At 42.4% G+C, this 21,294-nt stretch overlaps 1 protein-coding gene across 1 annotated transcript in view; it reads right to left on the reverse strand.

Moving 5' to 3' along the window:
* Positions 1–4,998: 4,998 nt before the first annotated feature.
* Positions 4,999–21,294, reverse strand: part of Mylk4 (myosin light chain kinase family member 4) — a 70,098-nt gene continuing 53,802 nt past the window's right edge. The window contains exons 3-11 of the mRNA XM_013349105.2: positions 18,175–18,280; positions 16,546–16,639; positions 16,357–16,466; positions 15,215–15,356; positions 12,315–12,385; positions 11,401–11,529; positions 10,570–10,722; positions 8,576–8,651; positions 4,999–5,053 (exon numbers count right to left, since the gene is read on the reverse strand). Coding sequence (XP_013204559.1) covers positions 5,012–5,053; positions 8,576–8,651; positions 10,570–10,722; positions 11,401–11,529; positions 12,315–12,385; positions 15,215–15,356; positions 16,357–16,466; positions 16,546–16,639; positions 18,175–18,280 — 923 coding nt within the window. The 3' untranslated portion in view covers positions 4,999–5,011. The remainder of the gene's footprint in view (positions 5,054–8,575; positions 8,652–10,569; positions 10,723–11,400; positions 11,530–12,314; positions 12,386–15,214; positions 15,357–16,356; positions 16,467–16,545; positions 16,640–18,174; positions 18,281–21,294) is intronic.

Below are 21,294 nucleotides of genomic sequence, written 5' to 3' on the forward strand. Positions count from 1 at the left end.
GAGGAGGAGGAGGAGGAGGAGGAGGAGAAGGGAAGGAAGGGAAGAAGGAAGGAAGGAAGAATAAATAAAGAAAGATTGATTGATTTATGTTTAATAGGGATATGAGAAACCATGAATGCATGGGTCAAAGGAAGAAAGACGTGTGTCACAGCTTGAGAACACTGGCCGAAAGAAGGAAATTTTTACAACTGCCACAGCAACAAAATGGGTACTGGACTTCACTAATTGACACCTACTTCCCCTTCAGAGTTGGGAAAGAAATTACTACGAGGAAGCATTAGTTATTGGTGTGCATGCTTATGACTGCAAGGGTTTGATGATTAGCCATGGGCTTTAAGTTGGCCCTCAATGACTGGGCCACTAGGATATTCTTGCCAATAGTGATTGTGACATTGCTTTATAACTAAAAATGGGGGCATTATTTTGCTGAGCTAAACACAACAGCTATTTGTCTAAATTTGCAGTGGATTTTCAGATAGCTTTGCAAAGTTCTGTCTTTGTACGGAAATGTTGCCCATTTTGCTTTCTGTAGCCCCAAAGCTTTCTGTCCCTTAAATGTCACCTACAGTGGTGCTCATGTTCCTTATTAAAAATCTGACAGAAAATAGCCCATGTGCTAGGAAATAAGAAGTTTGCATCCAACAACTCTGCAGCAGGTACAAGTAGGTATCTATGAGTTTGAAGCCAGCCTGGTCCACATAGCAAGTTGCAAACCAGCCAAGGCTACACAATGAGACCCTGTTTCAAAATAAAGAGCAACAACAACAGTTTGCAACCAGAAATCAGTTTTCCTTATTTATCACCCTACAACTGTTGACTCCTATGAGAATTTCATAGCTGTGAATTTGCATAACTATGATTATCGGTCTTCTAAATTCAGTTTACCCAGAAGCTGGAGAGCCACTTTCTAGCCACCAACACTGCAATCTGAGCATTGTCCTTCCCCAGGGTGCACAGATCCATTTCCTACTGGTGACATCTAGGGCTTGAAGGAAGTTCTCGTGACTGTCTTTTGAAGGTCATCATTTTAAGGACTAACCACAAATAGACCCTTTGCATCATGTCCCCAAACCACCATGTTTAATGGGAATGAACTTGCCCGTTAGACCAGAGCAAAGGGCACTCTGTGGAAAAGTATGGTATGAATCTGAATATGGAACCAGCCACTGGGTAGAAACTGTTGCGCTTGGGAGAGAGTTCAAAATACACATAAGGTGCCCTGTGTGAAGTCTCTTGCCTTAGAGGCCTTATGTTCCAGCAAGTAAATTCTCCATTGAATTCATCCCATTTCAGATCACAAAGAAATGCAAATCAAAGTGCCCAAACCTTAGATGTTTTCTGGTGATACTGCCCCCTTGAGAAGCACAGTGCAACAACCGGAAGCCATTTTCTCTCTCCAAATGTATCCTACAGATATGCATTTCAGGCTCTGCTCTGGTAGCCCGAGAAACAGCATAGCCTACCTGCTGCCGCACTAGCATCCAAAACTACAAACAAACATCGAAACACAAAAAGTCAAGGAGGCAGAGCAACATCTTCCCCTCTGCGCACTAAGTGGGGTGTGGGCATCTGATGAGCCCCTAGGGAGCCACCTGGGTCACCCACTGAGCACAGCAAGGCCTCTCCAAGTTCAAGTTCAAGGCTGCCAGTGCTATGGCTGCTAGTCATCACAGGGGTCAAGGCACCAGAACTGCTGATTTTTCCAGAAGCCTTCTCAAAGCAGCAGCAACCGCAGCAGTTTTCCTGCAAAGCAAACAAAATACCAATCTTGTTAATTCAGCAGGACTTTAAAATTGTAATTAGCTGGTTGTGCCCCTTAGGAAAACCACAGATGATTTTTCATAATGTATGTGTGTATGTGTGTGAGACAGAAAGAAAACGCCTGACAGATTCCACTGCTCACCAGGGCTGCTTGGTTTTTTTTTTTTTTTAAAGCCCCTGTGAGTATTTTAGCACTACTTGCAGTACTGAAGGACAAGGCCCTCTTTGTTTCCTCTGAAGCACAGCCACTCCTATGCTGTTGTCATCAGTCCACGGTCAACCTGATTTCAGCATCAAAATGAGAATTTGGGTTAGGAAGGGCCATATGGTCACCCAGTATCGGTTGGGTGACCCTCCCACAAATGCCAGGATCCACAGATTGCAAAATCCCTTATATGAAGTAGCATAAAATTTGGCAAAACCCACATACAGCCTCTTGTATGTCCAAAATCATGTCTAGGTGACTAATAACGCTAGTGATGGAGGGTTTGGTGAACAATTGCGTCCCATTGTTTAGGAAACAGTGACAAGTTCCCACTTTTTCCCTACAATGTTTTTCTCCAAATATTTTCTACCTACAGTTGAATGGATCCAAAGATAAAAGCCACACAAAGATAAGAGCAGATCACATTCCCACCTCTGATACAGGTTTGCACATGGTTGCTGCTCAGACTCATTTCTAAGCAACATCTTAGAATTTTTATGCCTTATAGGTGGGAGAAGACTCAGGTTGGGAATGATTGACAGAGAGCCACCAGGCTACTTTTGTGTTTTATTGGAACCTACATCTCTTTCTTTTCCATAAGAATTATCTTTAACCACCAGATCTCTGAAAATATTTCTCTCAAACTTAAGTTTCACTTATAAGATCTTACCACAAGCCTCACTCATCCTCTCAAGTGGTTTTGCTCAGTGTTGATACTTGCATATATACACGCACACACGAGTGCACACACACACATGACTGCACACACACACACCACATTCCTTTTCCTTTTTGTGTGTTGAAGAGAACTGAACCTAGGCTTTGCACACACTGGGTGAGCACTATACCAACAAGCTGTAGCCCCAGCTCTCTTTTGTAATTTTAAAATCTGAGGCAGGCTTTAGTAAGTTGTCCGGTCTGACCTTGAACTCAATCTGTAGGCCAGGCAGGTCTGGAGTTTGCCATCCTGAGTTAATACTTGAAATTTAATTTTTAATTTAAATCATGGCACCATAGTAGGCCCCATGAGCATTAAGCATGAGGCTGGGTTCCATCTCTACAATTGAGACTAAGGAGAAAGGGAGCAACTAAGGAAGCAGGCAGATTATGTAGATCTGAAAACATTCTTCCTGACCTGCAAGGAACCTCTAAGGCCAAAGGGGCTAGGGGAGCCCAGGGAAGGAAGGCAGGCAGGCAGCCCTAGACCATCAGGAAACAAACCTGTCTGAGCTCAGTAATTCCAGCAGAGTGTGCCCAGCTGTATGGTGTGACCAGCTCAGTGCTTCCGTTTCTGTTCCTACATGGGGCTGCGCTGTCTTCCATCACACTGGGTTCAAAGTGACAGCTTTGGCATGGAAGGACGTTACCTCCTCCCACCACCATTTCCTCTTCATTCTTTCTCCACAGACCCTGGTGACAGGCCCTCCTTGGAATGCAACCTCCTGTCACCCAGTGCACTCATTCCCACCAGGCCTCCAAAGTGACTCCAGTGCTCTCTGTGGGAAGGTGGTTTGTGGCAAACCCTAGGGGTTTGTGGTGGCTGGGGACAAAGCTGCTTCTGAAGAAAAGGGTGGGGGAGAGGAGAGGTGGGGGTTGGCATTGCCTGCTTGCTTTGGGGCCCTGGGTGTTCACAGCTCCAAGGGCAGGCTATGACTGAGTGCTCACTTAGGCCTGGGGCTCCTGTGGGTCTTAAAGCAATACCTTCCTCCAACTCCTCTCACTTTATTGCCCTTGACAAACAAGGATGATCTTGTAAACACAAAGTCCAAATCTTCTCCTTGACTGTTCATAGGTTTCTAAATAAATGACAGACTTTTAAACGACCCCGACAAAGGCTACGTGCTTTCTAAACCCTAGCTTGAGCCTTTGACTGTGATATACTGACTTAGTCCCTCTCCATCTTATTCTCTAAAAGACTCAAGGCCACTTAAAAGACTATATCCTGGCAGACAGACAAGCAGAAACCCTGGCCCAGAAAAATATAGATCAGAATGAAAGATTAAAACCAGTTAGAGCTGGAGTTTACAGCTCAAGGTTAGAGCGCTTGCTTAGCATGCATAAGGCTCTGGATTCATCCCAGGCACCACAAGATGAAAAGGGGGCTGGGGATGGGGTGGGGAGAAAGACCAGTTGCCCATCGCAAAAATGTAAGCCTTATGCAGTTGTTAAATTTTCGCTGCAAGAATGACTGTGGACTTTCTAAGTTTAGGGAGGTAGCCCTTCTTAAAGATTATATATTGCAATTTCTAAGTATCTCTTGGTTGTTGCCCTGCTGTTCTGTCTTCTCTAGAATATGCCTACTCTTTATTATTGATATAAAAGAAGGCATGCCCCCAAACTGTCCCTTAATAATCCAACAAAACTAAGCATGGGGCAAAGAAGCCAGACCTGACTTTGTGTTTCTTGAGGTCAGAAAGCACAACCTTGGTCAGAGGCAGCTGCTGTGTGGGGGAATGTAGACTTTAGCTTCTAGAATAGCAGAGTATCTCACCCCACTGTTTTTTAGGTAAAGTCTGAATAGTCTTAGGTGTACTACTTCATTCTCCTAGGTATCACAACTATAAGGGTAACCTGAGACAATTTCTGTACAAGTTCTGGAGCCCAGTGTGCAAAGACGTCTCAGGTCTCTGCCTGCATTTATCTCAGCAGAGCTACTCAGCAAGCTGGGGCAGTGGACTACCTACAATCCACACAATACCTACAATCCACTTCCTCTCCCAGGACCTGGTAAAGCTGGAAAGAAGAAAACACAGTAATCTGATTGGAGCCTTCCCCTACCCACCAGCCCAAACACTGCCTGTGTCTCTCAATATCTGTGCAAGAAACGCCCAGCTTCTCTCTCCTACGCCATTCATGTAAGCAATTCACAGACACCACTCAGCAAACAGTCCCAAGACCAGAGGAGTACATTTTCATGATGACTGGAATCTAGTTTTCCTGGGGTACAATCCCAATTATCCCCAAACCAATGTAATTTTATTTGTTCCCATGGGAGGAGGTGGGGGAAACTTGAGACCAACCTTCAGAATAGGCTCACTCCTCAAGTTATTTGGTCGTGAGGTTCTGTGCACCAGAGTTAGAGTTCTTCTAGGGAAACAGAAATGTTGGAGGAAGGATTAGAACAGCTTTTTTTTTTTTTTTTATCGGTTTCTGACTTACAATAGCAGAGCATGTGAGGAACTGATAATTTGCTATTGGCTTCGTGGTGGTCTTCCAGAGACATCCAAGAGGCTAAAATTGTCAGCAACCTTCTGATAGACACACCTGTTCCTCACGCTACAGTGACAGCCCGTGATCGGTTCTCTTTCTTCCACTGAAGCCAGGGTCAATCCACTCCCTCCCTCATTGCATTTAATTTACAAATGTATGTTTGTTCAAAGTCCACTTTGGCAAAGCAAAAGAGCTAGTACTCATGACATTGGGGCTAGGACAACTAAAGGAATGGGCTGCCTCTGTGTAAGATCAGTGGAGTAGAGGAAGGGATATTAAGGGGCGTGGGAAGGTTAAAGAAGACAGCCGAGGTCTCGGATGGGGTTCTACAGCCATTGTAAAGGAGGTGGCATTGGGCATCAGCCTTAGTTAACAGGATTCTATGTGACAAATAGGGACAGAGACAAGACTGGAGTTTAGGGTGTATAAGAATAGCTGTGTCTGCTGGTGTGTTGCCTTCGTGTGAACAGCAGGAGGAGTATGAAGACTTTGTGATGGGGATGGTCATGACATAGCTTGGATTTTAACTGCCCTTCCCCCAGGCCCATGTGCTAAATAAAAGCTTAGTCTCCAGCCCGTGGTGCTACTTGGGAGTGTTAATATATCTTAAAGGTCATGACTTTGACGGAAGGGATAGGACCCTAGCCTGCTCTTTTTGTCTTTTCCTGGCCACAAAGTGAACCTATTGGACTACATCTCCACAGGAGCAATACTAATGAGATTATAATTGTGGTGTCAAATAAGAAAACTTAGCACAAGAACTTCATCATGTTGTATGTGTGTTATAGTGGATGGAAAGATGACCATTAGAGATGTTGGGAATAAGGAAATCCTTTGCTAGTATGAACAGCAGTGGGTGTTAGCCTGTGGTCTGTTTTTGTTCACTAGGGGAAGAACAGGCACAAAGTGAGGAGATCTGAGAAAGGGAAGAAGGGGAGAAGGAAGTTTTGTTCCAGGAGAGAAGCCACACCATCCTTGCTCACATTTCTTTCCTCTGGCTGCAGAGCACTGAGGAATTTCAGAAGAGTGCCTACTGAGTTCTGCTAGTGGTGGTGGGGGGGGGGGGGAGTGGAGGGGAGCTGCTTCTGATGCGGATGTGTTGTGTGTGGTTGGGGACGGAAGACAGAATAGAATCACAGTGTGGCACTTTAAGCCTACACAGAAGGCAGAGAACTTCCAGGCCTTAACTTCTAGGAGAGGAAAAACATGCTTCTTAAAAGAAAATGGGCAGTTCAACCGATCAAAAGCTAATTAATAGCTTTCAAGCATAAAACAATCAAAAGAGATAAATAAGAAAATACAAAGTACTTTGAAATAAATGTTAGGCCAACTGGCAGTTTTCAATGAGAATTAACATTTAGACACAATGTAAATTCTTAGAGAACATAGAACCAGATTGTTTCCAAAGCAAATATACAAAACTTTAAGTCTCAACAGGTTTAATATCCCTAATCCAAATATCTGAAATTTGAAAGGCTTCAAAATCTAAAACCGTTTGAGTTCCAACGACATGATTCTAAAGTAGAAAAGTGCACAGCTGACTTCATGTGCTAATAGTCCAAATGCAGGTGCACTAAACACACTGCACACAACCTTCTGAAGACGGTACACATAGGGTGTACATGAAACAAGGGGATTCCATACCAAGACTGGGTCCCATGCTTAAGGTATCTCATCTTACACATGCAAATATTTCAAAATCTGAAGAGATCTAACATCCGACATACTTAAGGTCACAAGCATTGTGGATAAGGGATGATCAACCTGTATTTTATTGAAAAATAAAAAGTACTGATTGCATTTAGGCACCCAGGAACACCAAACACATATAGTACTGGCGTGGGTCTGGAAACAAGCTCCAAGCCTCTTCCCAGCCATCAGGAGCGTGGTAAAGCTTTGTCGATGCTCCAGCACTTCCTGACCCCACCACAGTGTTCTCATCTACACAGTGGCAATAGTAATTAACAATGCCAGGTTAATGAGGTCAGCATGAGGGTTCCATGTGTAAAGCCTTGTAATGCAGTTAGAGTCAGCTCCATGTATGACTTTAATAATAACTAGCTGTATGCACAGCGAGTTTAAAAACTATTTTCTTATGATATCTATTTGCTTCAGGTGTCACCAGTTGGGTGGGATAACAAAAAAAAGGTGATTTTTTTGTAGTTGTGGTCACATGATTTAAAATATGTTTAAACACTTTCTAGCCTGTATAATGTCATTAATTCCTTGCTGTCGCTTCTATATTGTCCTGACATGTCAAAGTGTATTTAGACTCCTGGTTAAAAATACATTGGTGGAAAATGGGCTCAGAATAGGTTGGTCACCCTAATAAGCAGTTTATGCAGTCTGGGTGAGGTACTGGCTAGGTAATAAGTCTATTTTTATTTGCCATCAGTACCAATTATCAAGGAAAGGTATATTCAGACACAAATAAAACTCAGTACTGATGCTGAATTTAGATGTAGATTTAATTTCAATAAAAACTGGCTGTGGAAAAAGTGAGAATCTGAAGCAGTCATTCCAAGGTTTGCTGGTCAGAGAGGAGTCCTTTTCCAAACCCCAAGAGTGCGGACGGTGAAGAGAAGAGCAGGAGCAAATGGGAGTGTAGAGAGGATTACAGTCCCAGGCCGGGAATCAGCCACCCAGCCAGTGTACCCGTTAGAGACATCCTTACAAGCTAGGGGCCGGGAGGTGGGCTGCTTAGCATCTCCATGCTCACCTATCCCAGTTAAGCCTAAATGTTAAGTAAGGCTACTTAATGTGGTGCATCTGCCTTTGCGTTATCTCGAAAATTCGTTGTTATTTGGCAGGAAAAAGCAAATAGCGGAGAAGCAGTTAGGAGTTTACTGTAGCAATTCCAGGAGCAGGTCTCCCGGGCCAGGGCAATGTGGGATGAAGATAGCTGGAGAAATTCCTCATGCAATTAAAATACACAAGATGCAGAACTTTGAGAAGAAAGAAATAGAAGACGGGTAGGCTTATACCAGGTTGAGCATTAGATGAGTTGGTGCCCAGAGGAGAAAAAAAGTGCACAAGGTAAACAGAGAATTTAGAATTGTGACTTTTGTTTTAGGGAGAGAATCTTCCTAAATGTACATTAGCATATCTCCTCCAGACTGTTTTTTATATCCCAGGCCATGTATCAGTGTAAGTGGGAGAGTTTGTGGTCAACACACTTTACAACAGATACAATGATTCCCTAGTGCTAGAAGCAGTCTAAGAAACATATGTAAAAGATGATATTATTATCTCAATTAAAACACCCTAGGCAACGTATTTCTAGCACAGATTTGAAATTGTGAGCAAACACATGGGAAATCTCGCTTCAGGCTGAGCTGACTACAGAAACCGATGAGATAGGCAAATGGAAAGCCAAGAGAAAACAGGAAGCATGGTCACCTGGGCCAGTCTGGAGTGGAGTCTGTGGTCTGACAGCCAAGGGTGCTTGAGAGCTTCGCTGGCACTTATTCTCCAGCTGGAAGGAAATTCAGAAGCATGTTAGAGAAGCCCACTAAATGACGCCTGCGTCCGCAGTTTCTCTTTGGCCCTCTGCAGTTTCATAGGTTTTGGTAGAGTGGCTAACTCACGTTCAAGCCTGCCTTCTGGAATTGCGTGATAGAAATGTCCAGAGGGGACTATCAGCTCTAACCACGGTAACAACATTGGTAACACAAACAGGACAATAATCAAATTCTTATGAATAATTGAATGTTTCTTCAAATATAAGTAATTATTCTGTGATATGACATCTGAGCTTCATAAGTTGAACTCTAAACAGAGAAATAAATGCACATTTCTTAATTATAGGAATAAAATGCTCCAGCAATTCTCAATGAATAGAGAAGCAGTATGCATGGGAAGTCTTTTGAAAGACTGCTAACTTTCGAATGAAGGAGTTTTGGTGCATTTATCACAGGAGTATCCAGGAGTTAAAAACACATGCAACACATGCACACAGTTCAAAGTAAACACAGAGTTGTTCATCCTCCAAAGTTTGAAAAAGTTGTCATTTTTCCATCTCTACATTGTTGAGGATCCATACATGTAAAATAATAACAGTATTGGCTGTTATTTTGCCTAGAAGTAGAAACAAATTAACTCCATGGATTGTCCTTCCTCTCAGACTAATGCTGTTATTCGGCCAGGTCTCCTCACCCTTCAAAGCACAGCTCTCAAATGCAACCCCTTCAACAAATCATATCTCCAAAATTATTCCCATTACAATTTGTAACAGTAGCAACATTATAGTTATGAAGTAGCAATGAAAATAATTTTATGATTGAGGGTCACTGTAACTGTGTTAAAGGGTCACAGCATGAGGAAGGTTGAGAACCACTGCTTTAGAGACTCGGATCTGGCCCCATTGTCTTAGGAACTGGTTTGTATCATTTCTTTCTAAAAAGACCTATCTTGCCAGACATGGTGGTGTATCGCCTTTAGATCTCAGCACCTGAGAGATAGATACAGACAGATAGATCTTCATGGGTTTGAGTCCAGCCTGGTGCACAAACTGAGCTCCAGGCTAGTTGTGACCTGTTTCCTAGGGATAGATGGCCAGTTAACTGCTCAAGTGAAAGACTCCCCCACCTACCACCATTACCCATTACCTACGGTATTTCTCCTGCTCCCCAGAGCATCCTCTCCTATTCCTTCACAGTCTTGTTTATTAGTGGGACAATAAAGCAGCTGCTATCGGCTCTGAAGATCTTAAATGTGACATACCATCACACAGTTCAGATATAAAGCCATCTAAAGAGGCTGCTCACAGTGCCCTTCTTACTCCATGAATCTAAAATCAAGCCCCTATATTTTAATATCATGCATGTTCATCCATTAAGATTTAAATTAACGTGTTTTTAGCATGAGAGGAAAATAAAGGCTATCTGAAAGTCTAGAGCATAAGCTTGGAGGAAGACCAACTTCTGTTTAGTGTCATTTTGGTCTCTTCCTAGCAATGTTGTTAGCAATAGGCTAACAACATACAGTCGTATCATAAAGTGGTCATAATAGAAACTTCTCCCTCTGGGAATTAAGAGCTTTGATGAAAAGAAATGATGTTCAAAAAACAGATGACACTGTCTGGCCCATAAATGTTGATAGACATATAAGGGATTGAGGACAGGTCACCTGAGGTCAACCAGACTGCCAGAACTTCAATACAAAAGTCACAAAAAAAAAAAAAAAACAAAACAAGTTTTTCAGTCCCATCCAATCTCATGACTGAAACAGTCCTAGGCACTAGCAGATTGGGTCAAGGATTCAAATCTCATTGCATTCAGAGCCTGCACAGGCGTCACGGATGTTATGGAGGGGATGGGATCTACTAACTCCATGGTGCACACTGCACCTAGTCATCCCTAGTCCTCCTATAACCCGAGATGAACTTGGTTTACCTCTTCTCCTTAATGAGGAGCTTAGAGATGAACTCCTTGGCCTCCTCTGAGATGTCCTGAAATTCTTCATCCTCTAAATCCCACCTGCATGCCAGGATGTTGGTCAGCGTCTCTGCATCATTATCTCCCAAAAACGGGGACAAGCCACTGAGTCTACAGGACACAGAATTGAGGATGAGGATGGCTTAAACACTTTTGTATGTTTTATAGACAGAATACTTTTTAGTTTGGCCATTGAAAAATAAAAACAGGAAAATATTGATAAACCGTAAGTATATAATACATCATTGCAGCCAGGAACATGCCTGTGTCTCCCATCCCAACTCCCAGTTAAGCAATTGCAGCACTGATGGTTGTAGCTGTACCTGAATAAAGCTCAAATAATAAAATAAATTTTCCTTTCAAGTATTTTACAGCTGGCAAGACAAGGTACTGCCACATACTCAGAAAGCAAACCCCAGAGGTCATTGCTGAGGTGCGATCCAAGCAGATCAGTGCCCACTGATCCAAAGAGATCAATATCTAAGATCTAAAACAAGACAAAACAAAACAAAAACTATGTTTAGGACTCTTAGCTGCTATCCTGGTACTCAAAGTGACCTGTGGAGAAGACATGCATATCCTTTTTTTTTTTAAGATATAGTAAGGAAAGGTTTGACTCCTTCCATTTAGAAGACTAACATAACCTAAGCAATGGGAGATGGCACTGGGTTATTCTAGAAGAACATTATTATTGTTATTCTAGAAGTCAAGGCTTTTTCATCCCAGTGGAACCTCCTCGAATGTTCACAGGCTAAGGATGAGCATATGAACAACGGGAGAGCTGCTTACAGCATGTACGTGATAACACCCACACTCCACATATCCGTAGGAAAGGAAACAAAATCATAGTTCACAACTTCAGGGGCGAGGAATTCTGGGGTTCCAAAGTTCACCTTCAGTTTCTCTCTGGGTTTGTATCTGAAATTGAGGGAACAAGGTGGGAGGGTTGGATAGGTCAATCGACAATCAAAACTACTGAACATCGAAAACAGGCACCATCCCTAAGGCAAAACTAACTTCAATTATGTAGCAGACAAAAAAATAAATACACTTTTTCCAGAAATTGAACAACCATGCTAGTGTCAAAAGGTGATTAACATTCCAGGGGTTCAAAAGTAAAAACAAATCCTATACAACCTTAATATTCTGAAACAGTTGTAAGAAAGCCATTCTAGATAACTGGAACATTTGAACAAGGTTGTGACGGGACCTGATACGGTTCTTCCCATGCACATGGCCAGCACCAACCCTTCCAAACTGCCGAATGCTGGAGCAATCCAGGGCTTCCATTGTCTGTGCATTAGTGTGCCGAGCTGTTCATACGCCCATGTAAATCATTTGCTTCCCAAAGACATCAGAACCGGCTATGTCTTGTTTAAACTACTAACATTTTTAAAGTAAATTCCCCCTTTATAAATGAAACAAATATAAAATCAGGATAAACATAGATTCTAAATTAATGCATTATAAGTTAACAAGCTTTAATGGACTAGGTTTTCACTTCTCATTTTTATTATATGCATTACAGAAACTTCTCAATGCTTAGATCTCAAATCTAACGGGGTTAGGGTAAAATTAATTTTTATTAAGTTAATTCTAAACGAAGGCATGAGATCCGGGCCATAGCAGATAGTCTTTGCAAAGAATGAATTTGCCTCCCACCCCCTACCTCTATCCCTGAACTTACATCCAAACAGACATACCTTCTGGCCAATCCAAAATCAATAATTTTTATTTGCTTAGCATCCCGATTCACACACAGGATGTTCTCAGGCTGCCAGGAGAAAGAGACACATTAGCAATGAAAACAACCATCTTTCACTCAAATTGTCCTTGAACCACAACTAAAAATACAAGATGCTCAGGAAAAACATATCAGGCCTTTTACTTGGGGGCTGGTTTGTCTGTGTGGGTATTTTCTCCTTTAATTATGTGGTGGCTGAGGTTGTGGGTAGCCTGCCAACCTTGCATTACCCTAACTGTCCCTCTTCATGGTTTTACAGATTGCCATAATGCATGAGTTCAGGCAGGGGCCTTCTAGAGGAGAGAAAGAGAGGGGAGGCTGTTCCAGCATTTTCCAAGTGGGCTGGTGGAGGCCAGTTCAGAACTGACAGAGCCCTTCTCCTGTTAAAGTATTAAGTATATTTCCTTCTTGGAGGAATATTTCCCCCAAGATTTACGAGTTCCAAGAGAAATGGCCTGATTCACTTAAAGAACCACGCTGAATATGCAATATAATGCGAACATTTTTGACCTCTAGATTTTTCCCTTGTGCTTTGTCTATGGGAAAGTCGCATGCTAAAGGAAGGCTTTTGTCTCCTGCTCATTCTTCATCTCCAAATTCCAAGGTTTTGCTGAGCTCGGTCTCAGTGCTTAAAGTCCTTGACTAAGTGTTCCCTTGGAGTTAGATGCTAGTAAAACTTGGCCCTGCTAATCTGACAGGCTTCGGGGAGGGGACGAAATCAAGCTACAGCACTACTACCCGGTGTCCCTGGAATGTCCTGCTGATGTAGCTATATTTATTGGGATAGAAAACCTTAAGTCTGGGAAAAATAAGTAATCTCATTTAAAGCCAAGATCGTCCATTAAAAAAAAAAAGAAATACTATTTTCTAAGAAGAGCCAAGAACTCTTAAATTCTAATTTCAACTCCGCTAAGAGCTGGGCATAGCAAAATTGCCAGGTACCCAGGATTCCATCTTTGTCCTTTACATGGGCCACATCCACTTCCACATCCTGTCTGGAGGAAAGGAGGTCCAAGTGAGGCAGAAACCCAGACACACCTTATGAAATGATGTAGTGTCTCCATATCAACGTCTAACCGCCCAGTTTACTGTGTGTAATATCTTTGGAAGCTCTTCCCTAAAATGTCTCTAAAACAGATGTCTGGGAGTAAAAGCCATTTTACACAGAGGTGGGTGCTCACTAGGGTAGTTTGGAGTCATGTTTAAATTATGGCTTGAACAAGTAAAAGCTGTCCTATTATCAAAGAATACCACGGTATCCTGAATATTCTTTTGCAGAATCTGAATGAGGGCACTTCAAAAAAAATAATTTCTATGACACTAAAACTTACAACGTCCATCATCTCAGATAAGATTTTCAGGAAATAAAATTATAAAGGAGAATCATTGTAAGTCATCCCTTGACTCCCCGAAGTGATACACGCTCAATACCCTCAGCCTTTTCCTTCCAAGGAACTCTCTAAGGAAACCTGCTCCTTCGTGACTCATCCCGTTGTCACCTTTGTTGTTATCTTTCTATATAAGCCATAACTAAAACTGCCCATTGTAAGTCTTCAATTAATGTTACAAAGCCACAGATGGAGTCATTTGACTTATGATAGGTCAGCTCCTGGCTCCAGTTGCCAATCAAATCCCTTTAGGGTTGTTTGTGGAATATCCACAGTGAACAAAAGTACTCCTTGGACGCGCACATTATCATACTCAGCTTGTGGCCAAGGACTTTGCTAATGATTTTTAACCTCTGACTTGGTCGTTTTATGTACCACTTCCCCTCCTTCCTCCTCCTGCGCAACTGTGAGTGGGAAAGGCAAGGCGCATAAATCAAGACCGTGAGGGAAGCCAAGTTGTAGGAAGAGAGGCCCATGGAAACCTATTTAAGGAGGCCAGATTTATTCAGCTGTACCTTCCCTGGAGACTTACAATATATGGTATGTTACATAGAATACACAATTTATCTCACTGTCATGCTGTGAAAACAGAGAAATGAGAAAATGATCAAGCCACACAAGAAGATGCACTCTGTGATACTAACTCTAACATAGACTGGACCAGGCTTGTTAGGGCTCAGCCTGTCACTGGTTTTATCTAAAGTGATGTGCAATCCAGTTCTGGAGACTCTCATAATGAGAGAGAGATAAAGAGGAGGAAGGAAATGGACTGGCTTCCCTCTAGGTTTCTGATTTGTCAACAACTGCCCTTGCTTCTCTTTGGCAGTGCAGCCCCACCCTCTAGCTGCCCTGCATTCTGCTTTCCACAGCCTCTACTCGGTGTTTTAGCAAACCCATAGGACAGTAAATCCCAAACCAGAGTTTCCTAGAAGAATTCAAGAGGCTACTGGGGATTCTCAAATCTGAAATGGTAGCTACAACTTGGGAACTGAAGACTAAAATACTCCCACCGTATACCCTGATAGTAAGAAGATGGCAGAAATATTGTGACACTTGTTTTAATCCTACACTTTTAGGGAAATGATCTCCTGTGTTGATTTAATAAAGTTAATTTATAATAATCTCAACAAGGGACTCTAAAGATGGGCATGCGAATATTAGCCCCCAAAAGTGGTGACAGTTTTAAGATAAAAATCCTGATTTTGCTACGTGGTGTGATGTGAGTTTGTCCCACCAGCTAGGGAGGCTGGATTTGACAGGATAGCTTGAACTCAGAAGTTCATGCCTAGACTGGGTGAAGAAGCAAGACACTGCTCAAAAAACACACAAACAAAAAGAGAAAGGAAAAAATTCAGATTTTTGTTAATTCCTAAAAACATGACCAGAGACAACACACCTTCCCAAGGCTGGTACATAATGGGGGAAGAGCTAAGGAGGCCTTACATTTCACAGGATGAGAAACATGCCGTACCTTGAGATCCAAGTGGAGGATGTACATCTGGTGCATGTACCTTATCCCCTCGCAGATCTGCTTCATGAACAGGATGGTGTCCAGCTCTGTCAAGTTGCAGTTTTCATCAATGATGCGATCAAACAGCTCCCCACCCTCCACACTGCAGAGGGAAGAGGTGGAACTTTGAATCCTGACTCCATGAACACCGCATGTGTATCTTGTGCGAAGTCGCTGCCCAAGTGCCTATAGCTGTCGCAACAGTTATATAATGTGTGTGCGCAGTTATTTCCTTGCCTTCTTTACTGTATGGGTTACATGATGCTTATGTGGATACCTTCAGTATACCTTATGTCTATACCTTCAATGTGACACAACTAAAGTCTCAAAGTCCCTGTCATCGGTGACTGCACTATAGCTGAATTCATGTATGCCACATAACAGATACTGGGGATGAAGAGAACTCAAGGACACACTGAGATGGGATTCCAGTGTTGACAGGAAGTGAGTCAAGGTCTTCACTTTTTGAGTTCTTAGATTAAGAGTAATAGCAAAGTATTTCTATGTGGCTGATACTGGATACAGTTGTTTTCCAAAAGCCTCATATACCATGGCAAACAAAACAAACCAACTTTCAGTGTCTGTTAAGCATTAAAACTACTTGAATTTGGTGGTGGGTGTGCTGGTGTAGCACTTTGTAGGACTTTGGATATAAAGCAGGGCATCACACATGCTTCGCAGGCACTCTATCACCTGAGCCAATCAAGTCTTTGCAGAGGGGATTCTGAAATGGAGCTGTTTAGTATCAGGGGCTTGGCGTGTGCTTTGTGTTCTTGAATGCTTAACCACCCCCTCTCCCCAGCTTCATTCTGTTAGGTTTTAGCAACTCATGGTCACCTGTGATCAGTATAGCACAAGACACCCAACCTTGGTTTGGGAGAACAGAGCCTAGATACAGGCTGCATCTATTTTGTCCTGCTGCATCTGATCAGTGAGTCACACTGGGAGACTGCACTTGGAAACAGTTTCCCTTCTGACTCTGGCAGCAAGATCTCGTGTCTCCTGCATCTCAGATCCAACAGTGCACTGCCCATGGCCCCGTCTGAGTCATGAGCGCTGGGCAGAAGGTGTGTGGCAGCAGGTGGAGGGGAGAGGACACCTACTACTCCATGACGAGGATGACGTCCTGCTTGGACTCAAAGGCATCATAGAGCTGAATGAGGTTCACGTGGTCCAGCTGGTTCATGATGCTAATCTCATTCTTCACATCCTCCTGAGGAGAAGGAAAGAGTGAATTATTGTGATGGAGACTGGCCCAGAGGGAGAGGAGACACACCTCCCGACGCCTTTACCTTGTCCTTTGCACTTCTGATCTTAATGATTTTAGCAGCCAGCTTCAGGCCCGTTGCTTTCTCTTCACACTTGTGAACCTGGCCAAAGCGCCCCCTGCCAAACAACAGACGGTTCAGTGAGGCACTGTAGTCTGCAGGGCCCCATATCGGTCCCTACCAGGTGGACAGTATGCCTTCCCAGTCATTTGTCTCTTGAGTGAGCACACTTGCAAATATGTCTCGGTATCTGGAGCAGCACTGGCCCAAGGTGAGATCTAGGGGTCACCTATATCCCCCCCAGGAAGTTGTGCTTGTCTTTAGTTAGTCTTCCACGTCAGAAGCATTGCCTGTCACAAATCTCTGCTACATAAAGGGAATGAAAAATCTTATGTCTTGAATTATATTTGTGTCTGTCGTCTTGACCTAAATCTTAGAAGTTAATTTGCCTCGGCAGTATGCTGATCCTTATTCCTGTTTGGGGCAGAGAAATTTGGTCAGTGTCTCCTATAGGTGTATACAAAATTTCACTTGAATTTTGAATTAAGGACAGTGGTTAAAATTGCCAAGAATCCTGTGGTATTGACCTGTTTCAATATCTCCTCCAAGTAAAAGATAAGCTACTGTATAATAAACCCTTACCACTAGCAGGCAGCATGGACGTGGTGCACACCTCATTTGCTCTGCTAACCTATTTTTTTTTTTTCCAGTACAGCATGGCCACCAATGTTGAGGTGAGCCCACAACAACCAATGACCGACCTCAAATCCTACTGTGCCAATGAGGCAGATGAGAACTTTAAAAGGAGCCACTGACAAGCCCAAAGCAGCACAAACCCTTGGAATTATTTCAAAGTTCAGGTGTTTCTACATGGCAGAGGGCCAAGGACTGTGGAATGGTGAGGAGAAGACACAACCTTACAGAATTAGCTGGTCACCCCTTAACATCCCGAGGAAACCACACCGAGGTATCATGCATACCCTCCATGTGCTAATTGTGTATAGCGTGCAATTTGCTGCTTTCTATTTTACAAAAACGTGCAATGGTAGTAAATTTTTTTTTTGTGTAGGCTCTAAGTTACAGGAAGTCATTGGGAGACTGTGGACGAAGTAGGAGGGAAAAAGGTCCCCCAGTGTAACCCTGACCCCGATGACCTCTACTGTTCCTTCTTTAAGAGACAGTGTGCACTTCAATGACACTCAGTTGAGTTCTTCTGTGAGGAAAGCAATCAACTAACATGGTAATAGCTTGGAAGCTATAACCACAGAAAAGGAAAACCGGCTAGATTGAGAGAAAGATGAACTCCAGGCCACTGGAAATAACATAGGTTGGATACATTCCTATTTCTTCTCTTAAGGGCTAAACCTGGATTTGGACAGTTCCTGGACCTTCTTCTGGTGACTCATGGTGGGTTTTTTCCTACTCTCAGACATCATGACAGGGCAACTAAAACAGTTGCTAAATAGGAAGTATAGCTACCATGTCAACTGTCCAGGACAAGTGACAATTTTCAAAAATGGTTAAAATCTCTTAAACTGTTTGCTTTTAGTGTTTGCAGTTCTCGAAACTAGCAACATTTCCACCATCTTGGGCTCTGCCTTGGGGAGACTGTCTGCTTTTACTGAGGCATTGTTTAAACTGGGCCTCACTCACCCTCCTAGGATCTCAGACTTGCTCACGGCGTACAGATTGTCCACGGCAGCGTGTTTGGCCATTACAATCCGGTGATCAAATGGGGCTGCAGGAGCGGGGACATCATCTGTAAGGGGAGAAGGAAAGGGCTGTCCGTCAAGGAGTCTGGCCTTTCAGCAGCGAGCAGCATGTCTCCTAGTGAAAATTGGCTCGTGTAAAACTAAAACGCAATCAGCCACCTGTCTTATCCCTAATGACCCTGGAATACACATTTCCATTTCACATATGAGTGGTCTGTAACTCATGAATATCTTATAAAGCATCTTTGGGAAATAAAGTCATTCACAAACTCTTTGGGGTGATTTTTAAAAAATGCAGGACGGTAAACAAATCTGCAATCCCAGGACAGACAAACACTTCTGGGACTGGAGCTGAAGCTCAGCAGAAAAGCCCTTTCCTAGCATGGACGAGATCCTTGGTTTGATCTCCAGCGTGACTTTTTTTTTTTTAATGCTTTCAAGCCTGAAACCATTTTTCATTTGATCATGAGAAATTAATGGATTCATCTTTTTGGAAAATGCTCCTGTATAATTCATATTTTAATTAAAGCAGAGAGGGAGAAATGGAGAAAGATAAATTATTTCCTTGTGTCACTGAACTATTTGATATTGTACGTTACTTTTTAAAATGTTTTGGGCTTTATTTCAGAGGCATTTAGAGCACAGAGATGAATTTTTCCTGGCTGAATGGAAATAAAACCCCCAATGAAACCACATAAGCTATATGCTACAGCTATCCCTCTTCTCCCGCTTTCCACCTTCCATCTGATGTATTTAAGTGATCGTCCACATCAGCATGAAGACTAGCACGCATAGTTACTTAGTAATATTTTTGATGCTCTTCCTATTCCCATGACTGTTGCTGTCCATGACTTTGCTCTTCTCCATTTCTTTATTACAAACAGCTACTGCACACATACGGCAAGGGTACAAAGGGGGGGGGGACAATTACATTCTTTATTCTGTATATTTATTCATTTATTGGTTTTTTGAGACAGTGTAACTTTGACTACCCTGGAACTTACTCTGTAGACCAGGCTGGCTCAAACTCAAATCTGCCTGCCTCTGCCTCCTGAGTGCTGGGATTAAAGATGTGAACCACCACTACCCTGTTCCTAAACAGCTGTATTCTTTAAACGTGGTATTTATCCAATATATATTTCCTAATCACTTGGCTTGTTCTAGGTATACTATCAAATAGTAATATTAATTTTGTTTGACTAATTTAACATTTTTATATTCAGATAGCACAACTCTCTTGGAATCTAATTTGATTTAAACATTCACTTCTCATGCCATGAATATACTCTGAAATAAAATCAGGAGAGAATTCCTCAGGAGTCATTCACTGCTTCAGATTTTGTTCAGGCTGGGAAGACAGCTCTATGGGTAAATGTGTTTTGTGTACATGTCTCAAAGCCTAAAGACATGTGTTAGGATCCCGAAGCGGCATGTAAAAAGCCTGCCATTGTGCCTGTAACCCTAAGTTGATGGTCACTAGCCTAGCTCCAGTCTCAAAGGAATATGGTGGAAATGATAGAGCAGGACACTTGGTGTCCTCCTCTGGCCTCTGTAAATGTACAAGTGCACACCCTGAACACACATGTTTATAGTCATCACATATATATAAATATGCATTCACACACACCATAGATAGATAGATAGATAGATAGATAGATAGATAGATAGATAGATAGATAGATAGATAGATAGATAGATAGATATGGACAGACAGACAGCAGACAGGACTGTTTCTTTTGCCTGCACAAAGAGTGTTCAAGTTAACCACACTAATACATAATCACAGAGCATACATTTCTTTAGAACTGTTACGATAAGGGAAATTCAGTTGGAATGCTTGCTGTGGATAGTTAGGAAACTTTAAAAGTCCAGAACAAAAAGCATTTCCTACCTAGTAGGACCGCTGGGGCTTGCTCTCTTGGATGGATGCTCATTCCCTCCTGGGGTCTGTCATCCTGGCTCCAGGTTTGTCTGGCTTCCTCTGTCCTGACCGTGGGCTCTTCCCCGACTCTCACGTCATCTATTCTGCTCTTTTTGTTGTCCTCACTTAGGAAACACTCATCTGCCACTCTGCGCTTACTGCTGCCAGCAGACTCTGTCTGTTCAGCATTCTGGAAAGTGGATCCTGATGCTGAATTTCCCAGGATTCCTGGTGTAGAAATGGCCTTTATATTACTGATGCACCTGGAAAATAAAACTCATTTGCAGCTCTCAATGTTTCAAGGAAAAAAAAAATTCCCAGATTGTCAAAACTCTTAGAACCGAAACTTAATTAGGATGGTATTTGGGGAAGACAATGTGCTTTGCCACACAGACAGAAGTGACCAGTTCAGCAGTTGAGGACGTCAAATCTAAATAGATTACCAGACACAGAGAGTCTTCCAGGGACCTCACTGTGAGTCCAAAAGTGGTCATTTATGAAACCTAACAACAGAAGAGAGAAATTATAGAAAAGGAGCGGTGATCTCTCTAAAGATTGACAGCCACAGAAGAACCATTATTGGTGGCTTAATTGGCATGTTCTGGCAGCTGCTGGTCTTCCTGAGCAAATCCCGTTATGATTGACTTCAATAATGACCAGTGCTTAATATATAGAAATTATATTTATTCAAGATTATATTAAAGCTAAGTAACAATTATACCTTAAGCAAATACAATACTTAGAGCAGCTAATTTTAATTGGATACAAACATTCCTGAATTTGTATAAGACGCTTCTTAATTTTAAGGAAGAAGCTTAATCAATTATCTACTTCCTACAATGCTAGGGAAGAAACAACCAATGGATTGTTTCTATAATGGGTTAGGTCAACTCTTTCAGATTTGGGTTTTTAATTTACAACTCAACATAATCATTATTTAATTCTTAGCCTTAGAAAGGATATACTTTTTACTTCTAAGCAGCAAAACTTTTTACTTGTTCTTTATAGAGTATTGATTACTGATGATATCAAAGTTTGTGATCTTTGTATTTAAGTGTTAGTGTAAGACTTAAAAATGATCAAATGGGGCTCAGGGAGGAAGCACAGGCTTAGCATGAAAAAGGCCCTGAGTTCCGTTCC

The sequence above is a fragment of the Microtus ochrogaster genome, chromosome 16, assembly GCF_000317375.1.
Source record: "Microtus ochrogaster isolate Prairie Vole_2 chromosome 16, MicOch1.0, whole genome shotgun sequence".
Classification (NCBI taxonomy): domain Eukaryota; kingdom Metazoa; phylum Chordata; class Mammalia; order Rodentia; family Cricetidae; genus Microtus; species Microtus ochrogaster.